Genomic DNA, 18,514 nt, shown 5'->3' with positions numbered 1-18,514 from the left:
ACCACCCCCGCCCCCCGCCGCCAGCCGGCCGCAGCCCGCCCCACGCCCCGCCTGGGGGGCCCGCGCTGCGGAGCGGCCGTCCCCACGGGCCTTACTTGCACTGGCCTTCCGCGCGCTGGCAGTCGAAGCCGTCGAAGAGGCAGCCGGCCGAGTTGCACTGGCTGTCGCAGCGGCCGTTGCTGAAGTACTTCCAGCACTGCAGCGACTGCGTGCAGTTCTGCCAGGGGTCGTTGAAGTTGAGGGAGCAGTCGCCACCGTCCCAGCCGCAGGCGTGGTTGTTGCAAGCGAGGCTGCACACCTTGTTGCCGGCCTCCTCGTGGCAGCCGGGGAGCTCGCAGGCCTCCTCGATCTGCGGCGGGGGGATGTCGAGGCCCACGCCGCCCCCGAAGCTGTAGTCCAGGATGTGGCACAGGAGCCCGTTGAACTTGGCGGGGCACAGGCAGCGGTAGAAGGGGCTCTCGGACGTGGGCTCGCAGCTGCCCTGGTTGTAGCAGGGGCTGGCGCCCAGGCAGGGGCTGCTGACCGGGAACTGGCACTCGGGGCCGGTGAAGGGGCCCAGGCACAGGCAGGTGGGGCCGCGCGGGCCCGAGATGCAGGTGCCGCCGTTGAGGCATCGCAGGCCGCCGCAGCTGCGGGCGTCGTTCTCACACGTGGCACCCTCGAAGCCCTGCCGGAGGGGCCGCACAGGGTGTCGGGGGGCCGGCTCCTCAGATGCCCTCCAACCTCGGGCCCGGCTGTGCCGCCGCACCCCCCACCCAGGAGAAGGGCCAGCAGCCGTTTCCCGGCAGCCCGACGCTCTGAAGAAAGTCGACACAAAACGCTCGGGGGTTCCCAGGGGCTGGGAGCGCGGGGGAGCGCGGGGCATTTGGAGGGTACTGCCAGCCCGACGTGGCCCTGCAGCGGTGGACACTACCGGCAGCAGACCCAAACAGAACAAGGGAGCGGACTTAACAGTGTATCCGTGTCGACCCCTTCACAGTGTACAAACGCTGCTCGGGGATTCCAGTGCGGTGCCAACACCGGGAAACTGGGCGTGTAGAGGGAGGGGTGCACGGGAGCCCTGCTTCTGCCCGAGTTTTCTATGCAACTGCTCTAAACATAAAGTTTACTGACACGAGATACACGGCCTCGAGGGGAACGAGGAGGGGGAGTGCAGACACTCAAGCCGCCCCCCGCCCTGCAGCACCTGTGCCGGCTGGGGGGAGGGGGCTCTCTGGCCACCTTAGCCCGCCAGGTGCGCCAAGCGGGGGCATCCTGCTGCCACCCTCGGACCAGGGAGCCCTCCCGGCTGCGCAGGGTCCCCCCCGCCACCTGACCCGCTGCACCCACCGCTGGGCATTTGCAGATGAACCCCCGGGCGGTGTTGGAGGCCACGGCACAGGAGCCCCCGTTCTTGCAGGGCCTGTCTTTGCAGCCGTTGACGACCGACTCGCAGCGTCGCCCTGGGGGGGAGAGCGGGCGTGAGGGGCTGCCCGCCACCCCAGCAGCGCTGCCCACCCCCGGCAGGCGGCACCCACCGGTGTGGCCAGCTCGGCACTCGCAGTGGAAGGCGTTGACGCGCTGCACGCAGTTCTGGGTGCCACGGGCGTCGCAGGGGTTGGACAGGCACTCGTTGACGTCCCCCTGGCAGCGCTCGCCCACGAAGCCGGGGGGGCAGGCGCAGCTGTAGCCGCCCACCTGGTCCACGCACGTGCCGTTGTTAAAGCACCGGGGGCCCCGGGACACGGGGTCGACGGGGGGGTTGCAGTCATCCACGTTGATCTCGCAGTGCACACCTGCAGGCCCGGCGCACTGAGACCCCGCGCAGCCGCCCGTGGGCCGCCTCCCCCCGCCACAGGCGCGCCCCTCGGCCGGCTCCCCGCGGGCGATGGTCCCACGGGCGCCCTCCCCGCGCCTGGCCGCGCCTACCCTGTGTGCCCCGGGGGCAGGAGCACTTGTAGGTGTTGGTGAGGTCGATGCAGGTGCCCCCGTGCCGGCAAGGCTGCGACAGGCACTCGTTGACCTCCTCGGAGCAGTTCACCCCGTGGTAGCCAGCCACACACTGCAAGGGGCGGGGGGCGCGGGCCTGCGGCTCAGTGGGCAGCCGGCGTGCGGGCCCCGCCCCTGTGCAGGCTGGCGGGGCCCCGTGAGCTGCCCTGCGGCCTAGAGAGGCTGGGGGTTCCTCCCACCGGACAGACCCGGACGGAGGCCCCAGAAGGGGCCCTGGTGAGCTGCCGTTCACTGCCCGAGGTGGGGGTTAGGCCCTGTCCCCTGGGAGAGAGGTAGGGGCCTCTGGGCAAACCCGGGAGAGGGGAAACCCTGCCCCACTTCTCCGTGTCTTCCTCCTGTTCCAGGTGCCCCCAGAGGGCACGTCCTCCCGGCGTGTCCTGATGCCCCAGCCCTCCCCGACGAGACCGGACGGGGCACACACCCGGGGGTCAGTCCTCCCTGCGGCCCTGGCTCCCAGCCCAGGGCCCGGCCCTCGACAGCACGCACCCCAGAGACGCGCACCCTCCCCAGGGACGGGCCCCCACCTCGCAGGAGTAGCCGCCAGGGTAGTCGGTGCAGGTGGCCCCGTTCTGGCAGGGGCTGGGCGAGCACTCGTCCACCTGGTCCTCGCAGTAGCTGCCCGTGTAGCCCGCCTGGCAGTGGCAATGGTGCGTGTTGCCCGCGTTCACGCAGAGCCCTCCATTGCGGCAGAGGTGGGTGACGTTGACGCCTGCAAGGGATGCGGCGGGCGGAGTGTGAGGCCCGGGGTTCCCTCCTGGGAGCCGCCTCAGGCCTCAGGCAGCGAATCCCCTGACCGCAGAGGACAGACACCCGGTGGTGGTGAGGAAGCCTGGGCCAGGTCGGAACACGGCCGGGTACCTTGCTGCCACGCGGCCACCTCGCAGGACACGCTGGGCACGTCGCAGTAGAGGCCGGTCCAGCCGCTGTGGCACTCGCAGCGGTACAGGGCGTTGGTCTGCCAGCACCTGCCACCGTTCTTGCAGGGTGAGGAGTCGCACCAGCGCACAAGGTTCTGGGGACGGCAGGGGGGCAGCCTGGCTCGCATTGCCCCCACCCGCCGGCTCCCAAGGGGCCCGTCCCACCTGGCGGGGGAGCGCACATCTGCCAGAGAACCTCACGCCCAAGGTGGCCTGTGACCCCGTCCTCCAGACGTGGGCCCGAGGCCCACGGTCCCCCTGCTCGGGGGCAGCTGGGGGCTGGGGCGGGGGTCTCTCTCTTGCTCTGGGTCCTCAGTGAATCCCAACCACCAGCTGCCTTTCCTTTTATTTTGGCTGCACCACACAGCGTGCGGGATCTGAGTTCCCTGACCAGGGACTGAACCCGCACCCTTGCCAGTGAACCTGCAGAGTCCTAACCACTGGACCTTCAGGGATCTCCCAGCTACCTTTCCTTGAAGAAAGATTTTTCTTAAGTAAACAGCTCTTTTGTAACTGATGTTTTACATGAAAATCTTCAGTGAAGATACACCCGCAATACTGTTACATATTTCCTATAAAACACTGGCTTTTAGCTGTCTTCCCCCAAGTCACCTTGTTCTGCTCCATAAACCTCCGCTACCTGAGCTGGCAGGCCCCCATTCACCACCCGACTCCTCATCCAGCAGCCTGGCCCACGGCTGGGCCCACGCCGGCAGCCCAGGTCCCCAGGAGCCGCCCCGCCCCACCCCGAGCCTGGCCCTGCCACCCGTACCCCAGGGTGGTGAGGCCTGCTGGAGTCAAGGAGGGGCGGCCCGGCGGCGTGGCCGCAAGGCTGAGCGGTGGGCACCCCCGCGGCCCCCTGGCTCACCTGGCAGTTGAGGCCCGTGTAGCCCTGGGGGCAGGTGCACTTGTAGGTACCGTAGCTGTCGTGGCAGGTGCCGCCGTGCAGGCAGGGTCGAGAGTCGCACTCATTGACGTCATGCTGGCAGTAGCTGCCTGTGAACCCGGGCGGACACAGGCAGGTAAAGGAGTCGATGCCATCCACGCAGGTACCACCGTTGAAGCAGGAGCTGGAGGTGGGCAGGTGGCAGGGGGAGGTGGTGAGTGGGGGGAGGGGGGCAGGACCCTGCCCAAGAGGTACCACCATGCCGGCATCTCCCCCTTGAATCCGTGTGGCCAAAGGGGTCTGAGTGCTAGGACGGGCCGGGAACAGCCCGGCTGACCTCAGGGAGGCCAAGAAGAGGCCCAGGAGGTCCCCAACGCAGGGCCAGGGACCTCAGACTCTCACACCATGTCACACCCCCTTCCTCTGCCTTCTTTATACCTCGCGCTGAGAGGAGCTTTATAACACACACAGGTACAGCGGTTAAGCTAAGAATGAAGCAGAGACCAGAACTGCACAGACGACATGGAAGATGTTTACGTCAGAAACCAGGGATAAGAATGACAGTCAACGCCGAGCTTCCCGGCAGCCAAGGCAAACAAGGAAAAGAGGTGGGTGACAAAGTCCGCGGGCTGACAGAAGGAGGGACACACATTCTTCAGGATAAACCACCAGGGTTCCTGCTTCTAAGTCACAGGGGTCAACGGACAATGGCCCTTTTAGGAGGAACCACGTCCGACTCAACCTGACTAGCACCGCATGCCCACCAGGCAGACACCTACGCGGTGCGCAGGCTGCCAGACACCGTGCGTGGCCCCGAGGCCTGTCTGCCCCCCCACGTCCGCCTGAGCGCGGCGCCCGAGCCGGTGGCCACAGCCCCCACACACCTTTCTGTGCAGTCGGGCGTGTTGTTCTCACAGTGGATGCCACTGAAGCCCGCGGGGCAGGTGCAGGTGTAGCTGTCCACGCAGTCGGTGCAGTTGGCACCGTTTCGGCAGGGGCTGCTGGCGCACTCGTTGATGTCCTCCTCACAGAAGGCGCCCTGGAAGCCGGGCAGGCAGTCGCAAAAGGCTGTGTTGATGCCATCTGTGCAGGAGCCCCCGTTGTGGCACGGGTCTGAGAGGGGACAGGAGGGCAGGCCTGAGGGCCGGGCACCACCCCCACGGCCAGGGCGACGGAAGCTGGGGGCCCCCTGCACTGCCCCCGGCGTCCGGGCTTGGTGTCTACACCCCTCCACGTGCTCCTGGTCCCCACACGGGCTTAACAGTGAGAGGGAGCAAGGCTGCGGTCACAGCCCCGCTCCTCGGGGGCTCAAGGCAAGATGTGACGCGAGCCGGGCTGCGCGGGGCAGGCCCAGCCCTGGGGGAGGTCCCTGGGAGCCGCCGGGAGACACCAGGAAGGGCTTGGAGCCCGCAGCCCGGCTCCTGAGCCCCTGGAGCCACCTGGGACCACCTCGCTGGTCAACAGCACTCCGTCAACCGCAGCCACCCCCCACCCCCAGCACTTCCTCCAGCCCCTGACCGGGCGCCCTCCAGACAGGTCCCGCTGGACCGAGAGGGCTGCCAGCACCAACCCTGCACCCAGGCGCTGCCCTGCCCACTCTGCCTTCCGACCCCGACGAGCTCCCTGCCCTAAGCCCACCCGGGGAAACACAGATCCGAGCATCTCCGAGGTGGACACAGCTGGGCGGCCACTCACTGGGCCGGCAGTCGTCGACGTCCGTCTCGCAGTTGCGCCCTGTGTAGCCGGCCTGGCAGTGGCAGCGGTAGCTGCCGTTGGTGTTCTGGCAGGAGGCGCCCACGCGGCACGGGCTCTTCACACACTCGTTGATGTCGATCTCGCAGGTCTGCCCTGGTGCGGGGGGGAGAGGGACCATCCGCTCAGCATCCCCCCGCCCAGGAGAGGGACCTCCGCCGCTGCAGGACGGTCCTCTGGGGCACATCCGGGAAGGAAGGGCTCTTTGACTTGCTGTCCCCCAATTTGAGGCCCAGCAGGACACAGACAGTCAAGGCTGGGAGGTCCCTGCAAGGCCAATTTCTGAAGCCCCCGGCAGGTGGCTTTGCAGCCCTCTTGCTCATCTCCAAAGACCTCTAGCTCTAGAGACACCTGAGCCCCCTGGAACTCCCACCCTCCCCGTCCCAGGGCCTCCTGGGCGTGACCCAGGCCAGGCTTGCGGGGAGCAGCCGGCTCACCCTGCCAGCCTGCGGGACAGGCGCAGGAGAAGCTCTCGTAGTCCTCGGACTCCTTGCACGCGCCGCCATTTCTGCAGGGCCCGGGGGCACACGGGGCCAGCACCACCTCGCACGTGGCTCCTGAGGGGGAGAGGCACAGGCAGTGAGCCCAGGGGGCCCCGGCCGGAGGGTCAACGCCCCGTGGTACCCCACGACAGAGGCCACTGCGGCCACCGCCTGCGGGGCTCCTTCCGTCAAAGTACACATGGTGGCCCTGCAGGGGGGCATGCGGCGCGGCCCCGGGACCCCGTGAGTGCCCGGCTGAGCCAGAACCCCAACACGAACCAGAGGATCTCCTGCCCCCGCCCCCCCGGCTGCCAGACACAGCCTGGGCCCCACCCCACCAAAAGCGCCAGCAGTAGGGCTGGGCAGGGACGGACGCCCCCCACAATGTCACAGGGGCCTTGGACCCGCTCCCAGCCTCACGGCCCCTCCTCGCCTCCTGGCAGCAAAGGACCCTGCACTGAACTGGCGGCCTGGCAGCTGATTGCAGGGGCTCTGTGTCACAGGCAGCAGGCGCCCATCGCGGGAGGCCCCCGAACAAAGACTGTGACAACCGGGGATGCGCCCTCACTGCTGGGGACGTGCCCGCCTTAGCCCCAAACACAGCCTACTTATCTGGGGAGCCCCGGGCGCGGCCTTGGGACCCCCGGGAGAGGGACGGGAGTCTGGGAGACCCCCGTGCACACTGGGTGATGCGGGGCTTCCTGTTTACGGCCTGCGGGGCTGAGTCCTGGGCAGGCCAGGCAGCGAGGAAGCTTTATCTTCCCCCAGGTCCATTATCTCCCTGGCCGAGGGTGTGATTGTCCAGGGCCTTTCTTTCTATCGGTTTCCACGGCGACCCAGGCAGGCAGGAAATTTGCTGGAGCTTCCGACAATTGTGCAGAGGGAAGCAGGAAGCGGGCAGACGGGAAGCCGGTCAGCACAGGCCGGCTCCTCCCCGCAGCCCTCCGGCCCACGTCCATGTGTCCAAAAGGGACTCGGCTATGCCCTGGGCGCGGAGGCCCCTGGGCGGCCACCGGGGGCAGTTTCCCCACCGACGCAGGAGAGAAAGTCCAGGTCCCCAGCTTTGGTCAAAGAAAACACTGCTCTGGCCACGGGCAGCCCGCTGTCATGAGAACCACAGCCCCGGGCCCCAGCCCTGCCCGCCAGGGCCCACGACCGACCCCGGCGGCAGCACCCTCTACCCCCTCCCCGCGGGGCCTGGTGGCTCTGGCGGCTGCGGACGTTCAGTTTTAACACTTGGTGAATCTCTCCTAAAGAGGGGACCACACCCCGCAGTCCCCTGGACAGGCTGATGGCAGCGGCTGAAACGCCCGCGGATGAGACAGAGAGCTCCTTGTTCCCCACACAAAGAGGGCCCGCCATCAAAGGCGTCCCTCAGGCCTGGCCAGCAGACAGGAGGGCGGCTGGCCCCAGGACCCAGGACAGCGTGGACGTCGGGCCGTGGAGGCTGACCGCCCAGGCCCAGCTCCCAGCTCTGCCGCCGCGGGGGCCGCCTTCTCACCCCCCAGGCAGCTCACCAGATAAAATACTCGGGACCTATGATGCCAAAGCTTTCTCCCAGGTGCCTGGTATCTTGTGGGCCCTTCTGGCAATGACACCTGCTGGGCCAGGCCTGAGGCTCGGAGCACAGGGCAGGGCCTTTGGAGCGCCCATCAAGCAATGCAGACAAGGCCGGCCCAGCAAAGCCACCGCGCAGCCCTCAGCCACCCTCCCGGAGGGCAGCCCGAGCCCCGCCCCCGCCTCCAGGCCCCACCCTCACCTGTGTAGGGCAGGAGGCAGTTGCACGTGTACCCGGCCACGTCATCGATACACGTGCCCTGGTTCAGACACGGGTTGGACGCACACTCGTTGATGTTGGTCTGGCAGTTGGGGCCTGGAGAGAGCGGGGCAGGTCAGTGTGGCCCTGACGCTGTGGCTGGGTCCCGCCTGGTGCGGAGGAAGAGCCCTGTGCGGAGCCTGGGGCCTGGAGCCAACCCCGGCGGCCCGCACCCCCGGCAGGGAGGGAGCCGCCGTGGGCGGACCTGCACCCCGGCTCCGCAGCGCTGCCCCGGGGGGCCCGCCCACTCACCACTGAAGCCTTCCCGGCACGCGCACACGTAGCCGCCGGTCATGTCCTTGCAGGTGCCCCCGTTAACGCAGGGGTTCGACTCACACTCGTCATTGTTGATGTCACAGTTTGCCCCACTCCACCCGGGGTCACAGTCACACTTGTATCTGCGGAGGCGACCACACGGCAGCTCAGGTGTGGTGCAAGGGGGAGGGCCTAGGCTGGGGGCCCTCCCAGCTCTGCCACCGTCCTATGATCTGATTGGATGGAAGGCTCCTTTAAATAGCCCACCTTGCCCAAGATGGTAGAGAGGGTTTCTTAAACTAGATTTGGGACAGTGCCCAGTCCAGGGCAGTGGTCAGAAAGCCCTCCACCATTCACTTGCTGTGTGGCCCTGAACAGAGCGCTTACCCTCTCTGTGCAAAACAAGGGCATGGGGTCCCTGCCCGCGTCAACGCCCCCATCTAGACAAAGCAGTGCCGGGCACGTAACGGGGGTCGGAAACTAAGAGGAAGCGTGTCTACACTCTAATGTTCTCACACCACGTATGTGGGGGTGTCCCACATCAAGCAGTCCTCCAACTCCGGGGACACCAGCTGGGTATCCCAAGACTCAGTTCTGGCACTAACTACCTGGAGTCGGCACAGATCCCACAGGCAGGGCTCAGTCCCACAAGACCGGCCCCACGTCAGACACGGACCCGAAATCACCCGTACTTCTGCCCGAGCAGCTATAAATCAGACCTCTTCCCTTGCAATTTACTAGAATGGCTCACAAACCTCAGGAAAAGTTTACTTACTAGATCGGTGATTTATCATAAAAGGTGAAACTCAGAAACAGCCCAAAGGAAGAGACGCCTGGGGCCCGGCACCGGGAAGGGCTCAGCGCTGCTTCCCCACCCCCACCCCAGCACCTGTTCACCGACCCGGAAGCTCTGTGAAGTCCCGCACTCCGCGCTTGTGCAAGCTTCCGCACGCAGGCTGACTCATTAAATCACTGGCTGTTGGTAATTAACTCACCCTGCAGCCTCTCTCCCGGCCCTGGAGGTCAGGGTGGGACTCAGAGATCCACGCCCCCATCCCACAGGACCCGGCACCCAGCCTCATCCTCTGGGGCAGCTGAAAGGGGCTTTGGCAAATAACAGAAGACACTCCTCCCACTTTTTTGGATCTGAGTGATTTCAGCAACCAGGACAAAGACCAAAATAATCATCTCCTATCACAACACGCTGTCACAGAAACCCCGGCTGCGGCCACGGCACAGACATATTTCGGAGCGTGCACGGTGGCCCGTGACCACACGGAGCCCAGGGCCGCGCTGGGCACAGGCCAGGAGCTGAGCGAGCCCCCGGCAGCACGCTGCGGGCCCCGGCAGCGGCTCCCTCCACCCACTCAGCCCGGGGCCCAGCGTGGCCAGGCCGGGGCTCTGCGCCAGCCCCTCCCTGGCCCCGCCGGCCCAGGGCAGGCGCCTCCCGTGGGGCGTGGGGCGGCCCCATACCCGTTGAGGCTGTCGCGGCAGGCCCCGTGGATGCAGGGGTTGCTGCTGCACTCGTTGACCTCGGACAGGCAGGTGGGGTCGTGGTAGCCCTCGGGGCAGCGGCAGGTGAAGCCGTTGACGCCGTCCTGGCAGGTGCCGCCGTTGTGGCAGGGGCTGGCCGCGCACTCGTCGATGTTGATGTGACACATGCTCCCTGCGGGGGCGGCGCGGGAGGAGGGGGCGCTCGGTGGGCGGTTCCGAGCCCTCGGGGCCTCAGGCTCCCCCTCCGGCAACCCCCCTCCCCAGGTCTCCCGGCGTGCCAGACCCCCACCCCCACGAGCTCTCCTCCCAGGGCACAGGGGCAGCGCCGGCTGGCGAGGCCCCGAGGCCACGGATGTGCTCAGGGCAGAGGGCCGCCGAGAGCAGCACGCGCGCCGGGGGCCCGGCGCTGCTCTGGGCCCGCTGGGCCGGCTCCAACCAGAAATGAGAGGCTCAAGGATGCCCGTCCAGCACTGGCCAGAGCCCCGATCCTTCCGCGGTCTCTGCCGCCGTCGGCCAAGGCTGCTGGCCTGATAGCTGGGCCCTGGGTGCCGGGTGGCCTACATCATGCTGCCCCCACAGTCCCCAGACCTGGCCCGCCCCGGAGACCCGGACCTGTGGGCACAGCCAGGGCCCCTGAGGCAAGGCGGCGACGAGGGCGGGGGCGCAGGGCCCCGCGGGTCCCCGAGCCTGGGCAGCTCACCTGTGTAGCCGGGCTCACACGCACACTCGTAGCCGTCAATCTTGTCCAGACACGTGCCCGAGTCACAGGGATTGCTGGCACAATCGTCCAGGTTGATCTCACAGTTGGGCCCTGGGGGTGGAGGTAGGGACGAGAGGCGGTCGGCTCCCACCCCCCTTCCCCACATCACCCCCCACCCAGCCCCGGCCAGGCACCTGTGGTCCCCTTGAGGCAGAAGCAGAGGTAGGCGTTGTCGCGATCCTGGCAGGTGCCCCCGTGGCGGCAGGGCTGGCTGTGGCACTCGTTGATGTTGGTCTCGCAGTGGTGGCCCGTGTAGCCCGGCCGGCACAGGCAGGTGAAGGTGGCGACACCGTCCTTGCAGGACCCGTAGTGGCAGGGGTCGGGGTCGCACTCGTCGATGTCCACCTCGCAGTGGGGCCCCGTGTAGCCTGCAGGGCGGGGGCCGGGGGCTCAGGGGGGCTGCTCCTCGGGCGCACGGCCTTCCCATCCCAGGACACCACCAGCTAGACCCAAGGCCACCGGCGCTCCCGCCGGGGGAGACTGGGGATACCTGGGGACGCCCCCACCGCCTTGCTCTCGGCCCCCGGACCAGAGACCCCAGAATGAGGGGTCACCTTCCCAGCCCCAGCTCCCGCCGTCCCCCCTTCCCTGGACCCTGCACGCCTGCTTCTCCTCCCTCTGCTCGGCCCGGCAGGCGGGCGGCCCCGCACCTTCTGTGCACACGCAGGTGTAGGTGTTGGGCCCGTCCAGACACTTGGCGCCGTTCTTGCAGGGCGTGCTCGCACACTCATCCACGTCATACTGGCACAGGTGCCCGGTGAAGCCTGCGGCCGGGGACGCGGTGTCGGTCAGACGCGATGGGCACAGGGGCCCCGCAGCTGGCCAAGGGCAGGGAGCGCCCAGGGGGCGCTCCTGGGAGTCACAGCCCCCTTCTCAGCCCCCCAAGAGTGCTTCGGTGGGGCTGGGCAGAGGACCCATCCTCTTCTCGGCCCCTTCCAGCCCCCGCCCTTCGGGTCACACCCCTCCCGCGCCCTCACACGGGGGCCTCTGCCCCAGACTGACTCTGGTTGCTATGGCTACAGCCACGCAGGGCTGAGAATGGGGCTCCCCGCGTGGTGTCTGGGACGGCCGATTTGCATCTCAGGAGGACCAAGGCTCTGCCCCACGACACCTCCCTGGGCTCGGTGTCCCCCAGCCCCCACTGGGACAGACGCGGGCCCCCACAGGCTCCCCAGGCTCTCCTGGGCATCACGTCCACTGCGGGCTGGCAAGGGCGGGTGGGGCACGCGAGCCCTCCCCCCATCGAGGCCCCGCCGGGGTTGGCCAGCACGCTGCTGCTCCCAGGGACACGCCAGCAGAAGAGAGGGTCTCTGGGCCCCGGGCTCCCCAGCAAGGTGGCAGCCGGGACCCCCTGCCCAACCCAGCCTTGCCTGTCGGGGGGAAGCCTGAAAACACCCCCCGCCCCGAGGTGACTTCCTCCCTCGCCCACCCAGCCCCCGGGGGACCGACCCGCAGCCCGCAGGGACAGCGGGTGCTCCCGGGGGACGCGCCGGGGCTGGGCGCAGGGGCTCGGCAGGCGGGCGACGGGGGCCCGGCCTCACCCGTGGGACACTCGCACACGAACTCGTTGATCTTGTCCAGGCAGCGGCCGTTCTGGAGGCAGGGGCCGCTGGCGCACTCGTCCGTGTTCACCTCGCAGTGCACGCCCTCGTAGCCTGGCGGAGAGGGCAGTCAAGGGGTGCAGGGGGCGCGGGACACGGAAGGCAGCGCCCTGCTCCCGCCACACCCGCTCCCGGGGCTGACCCAGCTGCCCAGCTCTGGCCTGCTCTCTGCTGTGCCCCACGGGCCTGGGTGGGCACGGAGGCTGGGGGCAGAGGAGACGCAGCCGGGGTGCTCCCAGGGCCCGTCGGCCTTGATCTGGGGTCCCCCGTGCCCTCGTCAGGCGGTCCCCCCGACTGGCAGGCGGGAGGCTGGCCACGTACCGGGCATGCAGATGCACTGGAACTCCCCGATCTGGTCCAGGCAGGTGGCGTCGTTCTGACACGGGTTCGACACACACTCGTTGACGTCGATCTCGCAGCGCGGGCCGGTGTAGCCCTGCAGGCACTGGCACTCGAAGGAGCCCAGCGTGTTGATGCACTTGCCCGCGTGCTCGCAGGGGTTGGCGCCTGGGGGAACGTGGCACCCTGAGGGGCTGCTGCGGGAACCTTGGCCTCTGGGACGCCCCGAGGCCCGCCCGCCTCCCCCGTCAGACGATTTGCAGCCGGTCCCAGGCGTCCTGGCTGCCCCCCGCGACACCCCCGCCCCCCGGCCCCGGCCCCCGTACCCAGCGAGCACTCGTCCACGTCCTGGCTGCAGGCGGGGCCCGTGTACCCCGAGGGGCAGGTGCAGATGGCCTTGCCGTTGACGGGGTTGGTGTCGCAGTTGGAACCCTCGTTGCAGGGGTTGCTGATGCAGGCGTCGTTGAGGTGGCACAGCAGACCTGGGAGGCGCGGGGCGGGACGCTCAGCGGGGCACGGCCCCCCGCCCGCTCCCCCGGCAACCCCGCTCGCGACCCCGTGGAGCGTCTCCCGACACCAGCCACTCGGGGAGCCGGCAGCCCCCCCCCACGACAAGGGTCCCTCTGGGGTCCGCCTTCCAGGCCCCTCGAGGCTGCGTCCGCGCGAGGCCGGGGTTCCCGCGCCCCGGCCCGCCACCTCCTCCCGGGCCCCGGCGCTCACCCGTGCGGCCGTGGGGACACTCGCAGTAGAAGGAGGCCACGCGGTCGTGGCAGGTGGCACCGTGGAAGCAGGAGGCGCTGGCGCAGTCGTCGATGTTCTCGCTGCAGTCCTCGCCCGTCCAGCCGTTGACACACACGCAGTTGTAGCCGCCGTGGGTGTTGTGACAGGTGCCGCCGTTCTGGCAGGCGTTGGGCATGAGTTGGCACTCGTCCACGTCCTCGGTGCAGTACTGACCTGCGGGGGCCGGGACTGTCGGGCCGGGCCGCATCTCCAGACCCCTCGACCGCGGCCGAGACCCTCCCCCTCGGGGTGCAGGGCCTGCCTCCACCAGGAAGCCTTCCCTCAGGACCCCTCCCCGGGCCGCCAGCCTGCATCACTCCTCCTGCACCCCCGGCACGGGGGGTGGGGGGGTGCTCTCCTCTCCTCTGGCTGCTGTGCAGGCACAGGTACGCCGGGGTCCACGCGCGCCTGCGGGCAGGGCCCGTGTCCTGCCGGCCGGCGTCTCTGCGTCCTGCCCAGCAGCTGGGCTCAAACTGGGGACCTAATTCTGGCTCAGGGCTGCAAACGGCCTGCACAGACCCGCGGATGCCACACCTGTGCTGACGGCTGGGGCAGAGGCCTCAGGCCTCAGCGGAGGGGCAGCCCCGGGTCACAGCACCCTTCCTGGACTGGCCCAGGGTCTCGGCCCCCCTCCAGCCCCCCATGTGCGTGCACTCCAGCGGCGGAGGTGCCCACCCAGGCCTCCCCACGCGTGCACCTGTCCACTCCGGGGGGCAGCGGCAGTTATAAGTGTTCACGCCGTCCACACAGGCGCCTCCATTCTTGCAGTTGTTTCCCGGACAGTCGTCAACGTTTTCCTCGCAGTTCTGGCCGGTGAAGCCTGCGGCAGGGGGAGCCAGGAGCCCCGTCAGGCCTCCCCACGGGGCTGGGCAGCGTGGGCCACGGCCCTCAACTGCCCTGCCACACTCACGCTGGGCTCTGACACGTGCCTGGCTGGACCCATGACAGCCCTGCCCTGGAAGGAGAGCTGCCCCTGTGTGGCCTGCCCTGTGATGCCCACTGACTTGAAGCCCCCAGGGTCCGTGCCCCATGCCCTGCCTTTTCCACTCCTGTGACCAGGCCTTACAGCCCAGAGCCCACATTCCTCTCCAACGAATCATTTGGTAAAGAGCCAGCTGAACAGACAAGGACTTAGCACGACAGGGTTCTAGAGATTCTGCTGTAAAAGCCGTTCTGTGTAGTGGCTCCGCTAACTGGGCACTGCCTGCGGGCCCGGCCCTGTGCTGGGCGGTGTCTGCGACACCCCCATGTGCAGCCGCGATACCCTATCTTGCAGGGGCTGCCCTGGGCCCGGGATCCCCCCAGGCAGGCAACTGGAGCGAGGTGCGAGGAGACGGTGGGACCAGGTGGACAGTGCTAAGGGGGGCGCGGGTGCGGCCCTGGGCTTCCCAGGAACCGAGGCGCGGGGGGGTCCCACCTCCTCCCCCAGCCCGGGCCCCCCTCCGGAGCACTGCCCTTGTGGCTGGCTGGTTAGCTATTCATCCATTCAACTCCCGCTGGTTCAATAATCAACCCAGAAAGGTGCGTCTGGCAATAGCCAAACCTGCAGCCAGTTACTAATTAGTGCCCCTCCCGGGGTGCCCTTGGACCCCCCCGCCCCTCCCTCTGAGGCCCCCCCACGGGAGCCTGGGGCCCACACTCCAGTCCACCGGTGTGCCGTGGGCCGAAAGCGCTGCTTCTCCCCGGCCTTGGAGGGTCCGTTCTAAAGCAGGGTGGGTCTCACCTCACCTGCCCAGCTGGGCTGCCCCTCCCCCCCCCGCTCCACGTGTGCAGCATCTCCCGGTGGGCCCCCCCCGCGCCCACCTCCCCCAGCCCTCACCGCGGCCCCTCTTGATCCACACGGCCCGACACGAGGTCCCAGACCTGGGGTCCCACAGTCACCGAGCAAGCATGTGAACCCAGACGTGGGGGCCGTGCCTGGCCCAGCCCCCTGCAGACAGCGGAGCGGCCCAGCCGGGCAGCCCGCAGCGCTGGGGCAGGCAGGTGGCGAGGGGAGCGCCAGTGACACGCAGGAAGTGCAAGCGCCCGGCGTCTGCACGCAGAGGTGGCCGCTGCAGTGACGAGGCCCGGGGCTCGCGGATGGCGGGCGGCAGAGCACTTCCTCTTTGCAGGGACCGGGGCGGGGCCGGGGCTGCGGCGACCCTCGGGTCACCCCTGGGTCACCCGGACCCTGGGCCCCCCTCCAGCACCCAACCCCCCCTCCTTGTCCCCCCCCGCCCCCCGAAACACCCTCCCCTTCCCGGTTCCTGCCTAGCGGCCGGCGTGCAGCTGACAGACGAGAGGTTTTCGGTCCCCTTCGTCATTATTCGTATTTTTAGCTCAGCGGCAGCAACCTTCACTCAAATGAAAACGACAGCGGAAACTTGGGATGCACCACGGGGACCGTGAAGCTGCTTGTGGGGGGGGGTAGCTGTGCCTGTCTGTCACTCCTGCCCCACCTGTGGGTGGGCAGCCAGCAGGGCCCAGAGGAAGGGCCACCCCTGGGGACAAGCGACGTGCAAGCCCCAGCCCCCCGGCCCCCACCTTGGGGAAACAGGGGACGCCCCGGGGGCTGCAGGAGCGCGTGCTCCCCGCGGCTGTGGAGGGTTTCGAAACCTGCACGTGGTCCCCAGCGACTCAAGGTGAGGGCCTCTCGAGCGGCTGGAAGGAGGCTTGTGCCGGGGAGGAGCCTGGGGGTCAGGGGTCCGCTGTCCGCTCGCACCAGACCCGTCCCTGCGCCACGCCCAAGGCTGCCTTCCGCTCACCCGAGCTCGGGGACCCCCGCCCCAGGCCCGGCCCGCCCGGCACTCTCCCAGCAGCCCCGTGCCCCCTCCACGCTGGGTACCCCGGCCCTCCCGCCGCGCAGGGGAGCAGCCCACCCCTGCGGGGCCGGCGGGCGGTACCTGGCAGGCAGGCGCACTCGTGAGCGGTGTCCCCCGTGGGGCGGCAGGTGCCCCCGTTCTGGCAGGGGGAGGGGCTGCAGGGCACGTAGGGCAGCTCGCAGTGGGGGCCGGTGTGGGTGGCGCGGCAGGCACAGCGGTAGGAGCCGACCTCGTTGTGGCAGGTGCCGCCGTGCTGGCACAGCCCGGGGTTCTGGCTGCACTCGTTGACGTCCTGCCTGCAGGTGGGGCCGTGGAAGCCCGGCAGGCAGCCGCAGATGTACGAGGCCTCGAAGGGCAGGCACTGGCCGCCGTTGGCACAGGGGTTGGAGGCGCAAGGGTCGGCCTGCTGGCATGTCTTCCCTGGGGGAAGGGGCAAGGGGTCAGCCGGCCTCCCTGCTCCCCGCGCCGGGCCTCCCCGAGAGGCGGGGGCAGCACCCAGGCACCACGGAGGAGGCGCCAGCGGGCAAGGACCCCCCGGTGCTGGCTCCTCACACCTTAGGGGCCGCGTGGCCACTGCAGGACGCACGGCCGGGGGCCCTCGAGAGCTGACCCAGGCTGTCTCCCGCCAGAGCCTGAGCTCTTCAACTCCGGCGCCCGCCGTGACACCACGGCTCCTGCACGGGGGCCTGCCGTCCTGGCAGGGGAGAGGCGGGAGTCTCCCCGTTTCTCACAGAGGCAGGGAGGGGTGGGGCCCTCGAGCAGAAAATGGACACCTCCAGGGCTGGAAAGGGGCACAGGCACCTTCCGATGGGGGCTCTGGGCGATTTCTGGGTCACAGCGCCCAGCAGCCGAGCGAAGCCCTGCACCCCACGCAGCCACACGGACGGACAGGCGCCTGGCACCTGCGATGTGGCCGTGGGGGAGCGCTGGGGCCTGCCCAGCCCCCACTGCCAGCCGGCATCCTCACCTGACCAGCCCGGAGGGCAGAGGCACTTGTACTCGGTGAGCGTGAGCAGGTCACAGGTGCCGCCGTTGAGGCAGGGGCTTGCGAGGCAGGCGTGGTCGCGGGGCGTCAGGCACAGGGGCCCCGAGAAGCCCAGGCGGCAGCTGCAGGTGTAGTCCACCAGGCCGTCGCGCTCCACCGTGTGGCACGTCCCGCCGTTCTTGCAGGGGGCGCTAAGGCAGGGGCTGGGTGCCTGGCATCGCTGGCCCGTGAAGGCCCCGCCGCAGCTGTGACAGACGTGCCAGGGTGGTGAGTGCCCGCTCCCCAGCCAGCCGCCCACCCCCAGCCCTGGCGTCGGTGGGGCCCCAGCCCGGGCAGCAGGCACAGCCGGGCGCGGCCCCTCAAGGGGCGAGGGGAGGTTCTGGGGCCAGAGGGGGTGGTGGTTGTCCCGTATCACAAATGTGCCAAATGCCACCGAACGGTACACGTGTAAGTGGTTCATTTTATTTTCAGTGAATTTCACCTCCATAAAAAAAAGTGATTACGTTCACTGGAGAAATGAGAGACCGGAGTGCCCGGTGGGCCCCGGCGCGGGTGTCCGAATCCACGGAGGCGTCTGTCTGCACCCTGGCGAGCCACCAGGAAGAGACCACGCGGGCCAGACACAGCCCTTCCCTCCGAGGGGAACGGGTCCTCTGTAAAATCTTTAGGTTGGGGGGCTTGCCTGCATGTCTCTTCCTCTTCAGCTTTTCTGTAATGAACGTCCAGTATTGGGGTAATACAAGAGTTCACAGGTTTTTTTCTCTCAATATACCAAAACGACAGCACATATGGAAAAGACTGCAGACACCACGTGGCCTGGCTTCCCGTTTTCCCTGAGACGTGGAATTCTTCATAGGGGTCTGACTCATCGGGGACCCCGTCCCCACCCACACAGCGCCCAGGCACAGCTTCTCCCTTTTGGGGTCAAGGCGTCACAGCAGATGTCCACACAACCTCAGCCGGGAGCACAGGCACCTGCTGCCCAGCTGGAGAAACCAAGGTCCAGGAGGACCACCGCTCCGGCAGGTCGGGGCCGTTCCCCAGTGCACGCTGCGCAGGCCGTGACAGCTGCAGGTGAGCCGGGGGGGGGGGGGGGGGGTCCTACCTCCCCCGCCCCCAGGCCTGGTCCCACGTGTTCCCTGCAGGGAAGGGCTCAGCACCTGCCACCCCCACCCCAGGGCCCCCCTTGGCCACCTGTTGCCTCGGCTTCTAGGGGCTGAGCTGTACACTGCCCGCCGAGGTCACCTCTCGGCCTCGCACTCGAGGGAAGGCTCGGGAAAGGCCTGGGACCAGCCAGGCATCCCTCTTCCCAGCGGCAAAGCCTCTGAGGTGGAACATGCCCGGCCCGGCCCCCAGCCTGCAGCGCCTGGGAAGGCGGCCCTGACGCTCAGCTCACAGCCCCGGGCACCGGGGGCGGGGGGGGGCACGGGGGGACCTCCTACCACCTGGCGGGGGAGCCGGGGGCGGGGGAGGGGGAGTGGGGGGCGGGGGGCTGCCAGGAGCCCCGGGTCCCCTGGATGAAGACAGGGCCCTCCTGAGCCTCCACCGCCCCACCTTCCAGGGCCCACCAGAAGGGGTGCCCCGCAGAGTCACGGCCTTCACTTGAGGACCCCCGGGGCTAAAATCAAAGCTGGGCAGAGAAGAGGGGGAGGGGCAG

At 68.6% G+C, this 18,514-nt stretch overlaps 1 protein-coding gene across 3 annotated transcripts in view; it reads right to left on the bottom strand.

Moving 5' to 3' along the window:
• NOTCH1 (notch receptor 1) overlaps nucleotides 1-18,514 on the bottom strand; it is a 44,926-nt gene that overhangs the window by 8,997 nt on the left and 17,415 nt on the right. For all 3 annotated transcript variants that reach the window (XM_057724049.1, XM_057724046.1, XM_057724047.1), the window contains exons 3-25: nucleotides 16,840-17,102; nucleotides 15,954-16,292; nucleotides 13,769-13,891; nucleotides 13,012-13,245; nucleotides 12,618-12,773; nucleotides 12,274-12,459; nucleotides 11,893-12,006; nucleotides 11,002-11,115; nucleotides 10,486-10,719; nucleotides 10,292-10,402; nucleotides 9,571-9,763; nucleotides 8,095-8,240; nucleotides 7,786-7,899; nucleotides 5,982-6,101; nucleotides 5,488-5,640; nucleotides 4,677-4,905; nucleotides 3,775-3,976; nucleotides 2,848-3,001; nucleotides 2,514-2,698; nucleotides 1,909-2,041; nucleotides 1,518-1,775; nucleotides 1,330-1,442; nucleotides 96-667 (exon numbers count right to left, since the gene is read on the bottom strand). In XM_057724049.1, the coding sequence (XP_057580032.1) occupies nucleotides 96-667; nucleotides 1,330-1,442; nucleotides 1,518-1,775; nucleotides 1,909-2,041; nucleotides 2,514-2,698; nucleotides 2,848-3,001; nucleotides 3,775-3,976; nucleotides 4,677-4,905; nucleotides 5,488-5,640; nucleotides 5,982-6,101; nucleotides 7,786-7,899; nucleotides 8,095-8,240; nucleotides 9,571-9,763; nucleotides 10,292-10,402; nucleotides 10,486-10,719; nucleotides 11,002-11,115; nucleotides 11,893-12,006; nucleotides 12,274-12,459; nucleotides 12,618-12,773; nucleotides 13,012-13,245; nucleotides 13,769-13,891; nucleotides 15,954-16,292; nucleotides 16,840-17,102 (4,446 nt within the window). The remainder of the gene's footprint in view (nucleotides 1-95; nucleotides 668-1,329; nucleotides 1,443-1,517; nucleotides 1,776-1,908; nucleotides 2,042-2,513; nucleotides 2,699-2,847; nucleotides 3,002-3,774; nucleotides 3,977-4,676; nucleotides 4,906-5,487; nucleotides 5,641-5,981; nucleotides 6,102-7,785; nucleotides 7,900-8,094; nucleotides 8,241-9,570; nucleotides 9,764-10,291; nucleotides 10,403-10,485; nucleotides 10,720-11,001; nucleotides 11,116-11,892; nucleotides 12,007-12,273; nucleotides 12,460-12,617; nucleotides 12,774-13,011; nucleotides 13,246-13,768; nucleotides 13,892-15,953; nucleotides 16,293-16,839; nucleotides 17,103-18,514) is intronic.

This window comes from Hippopotamus amphibius, chromosome 2 (assembly GCF_030028045.1).
Source record: "Hippopotamus amphibius kiboko isolate mHipAmp2 chromosome 2, mHipAmp2.hap2, whole genome shotgun sequence".
Lineage (NCBI taxonomy): Eukaryota > Metazoa > Chordata > Mammalia > Artiodactyla > Hippopotamidae > Hippopotamus > Hippopotamus amphibius.
The sequence above is the reverse complement of the archived record's forward strand: the minus strand, read 5'-3'. Positions and strand labels throughout refer to the sequence as shown.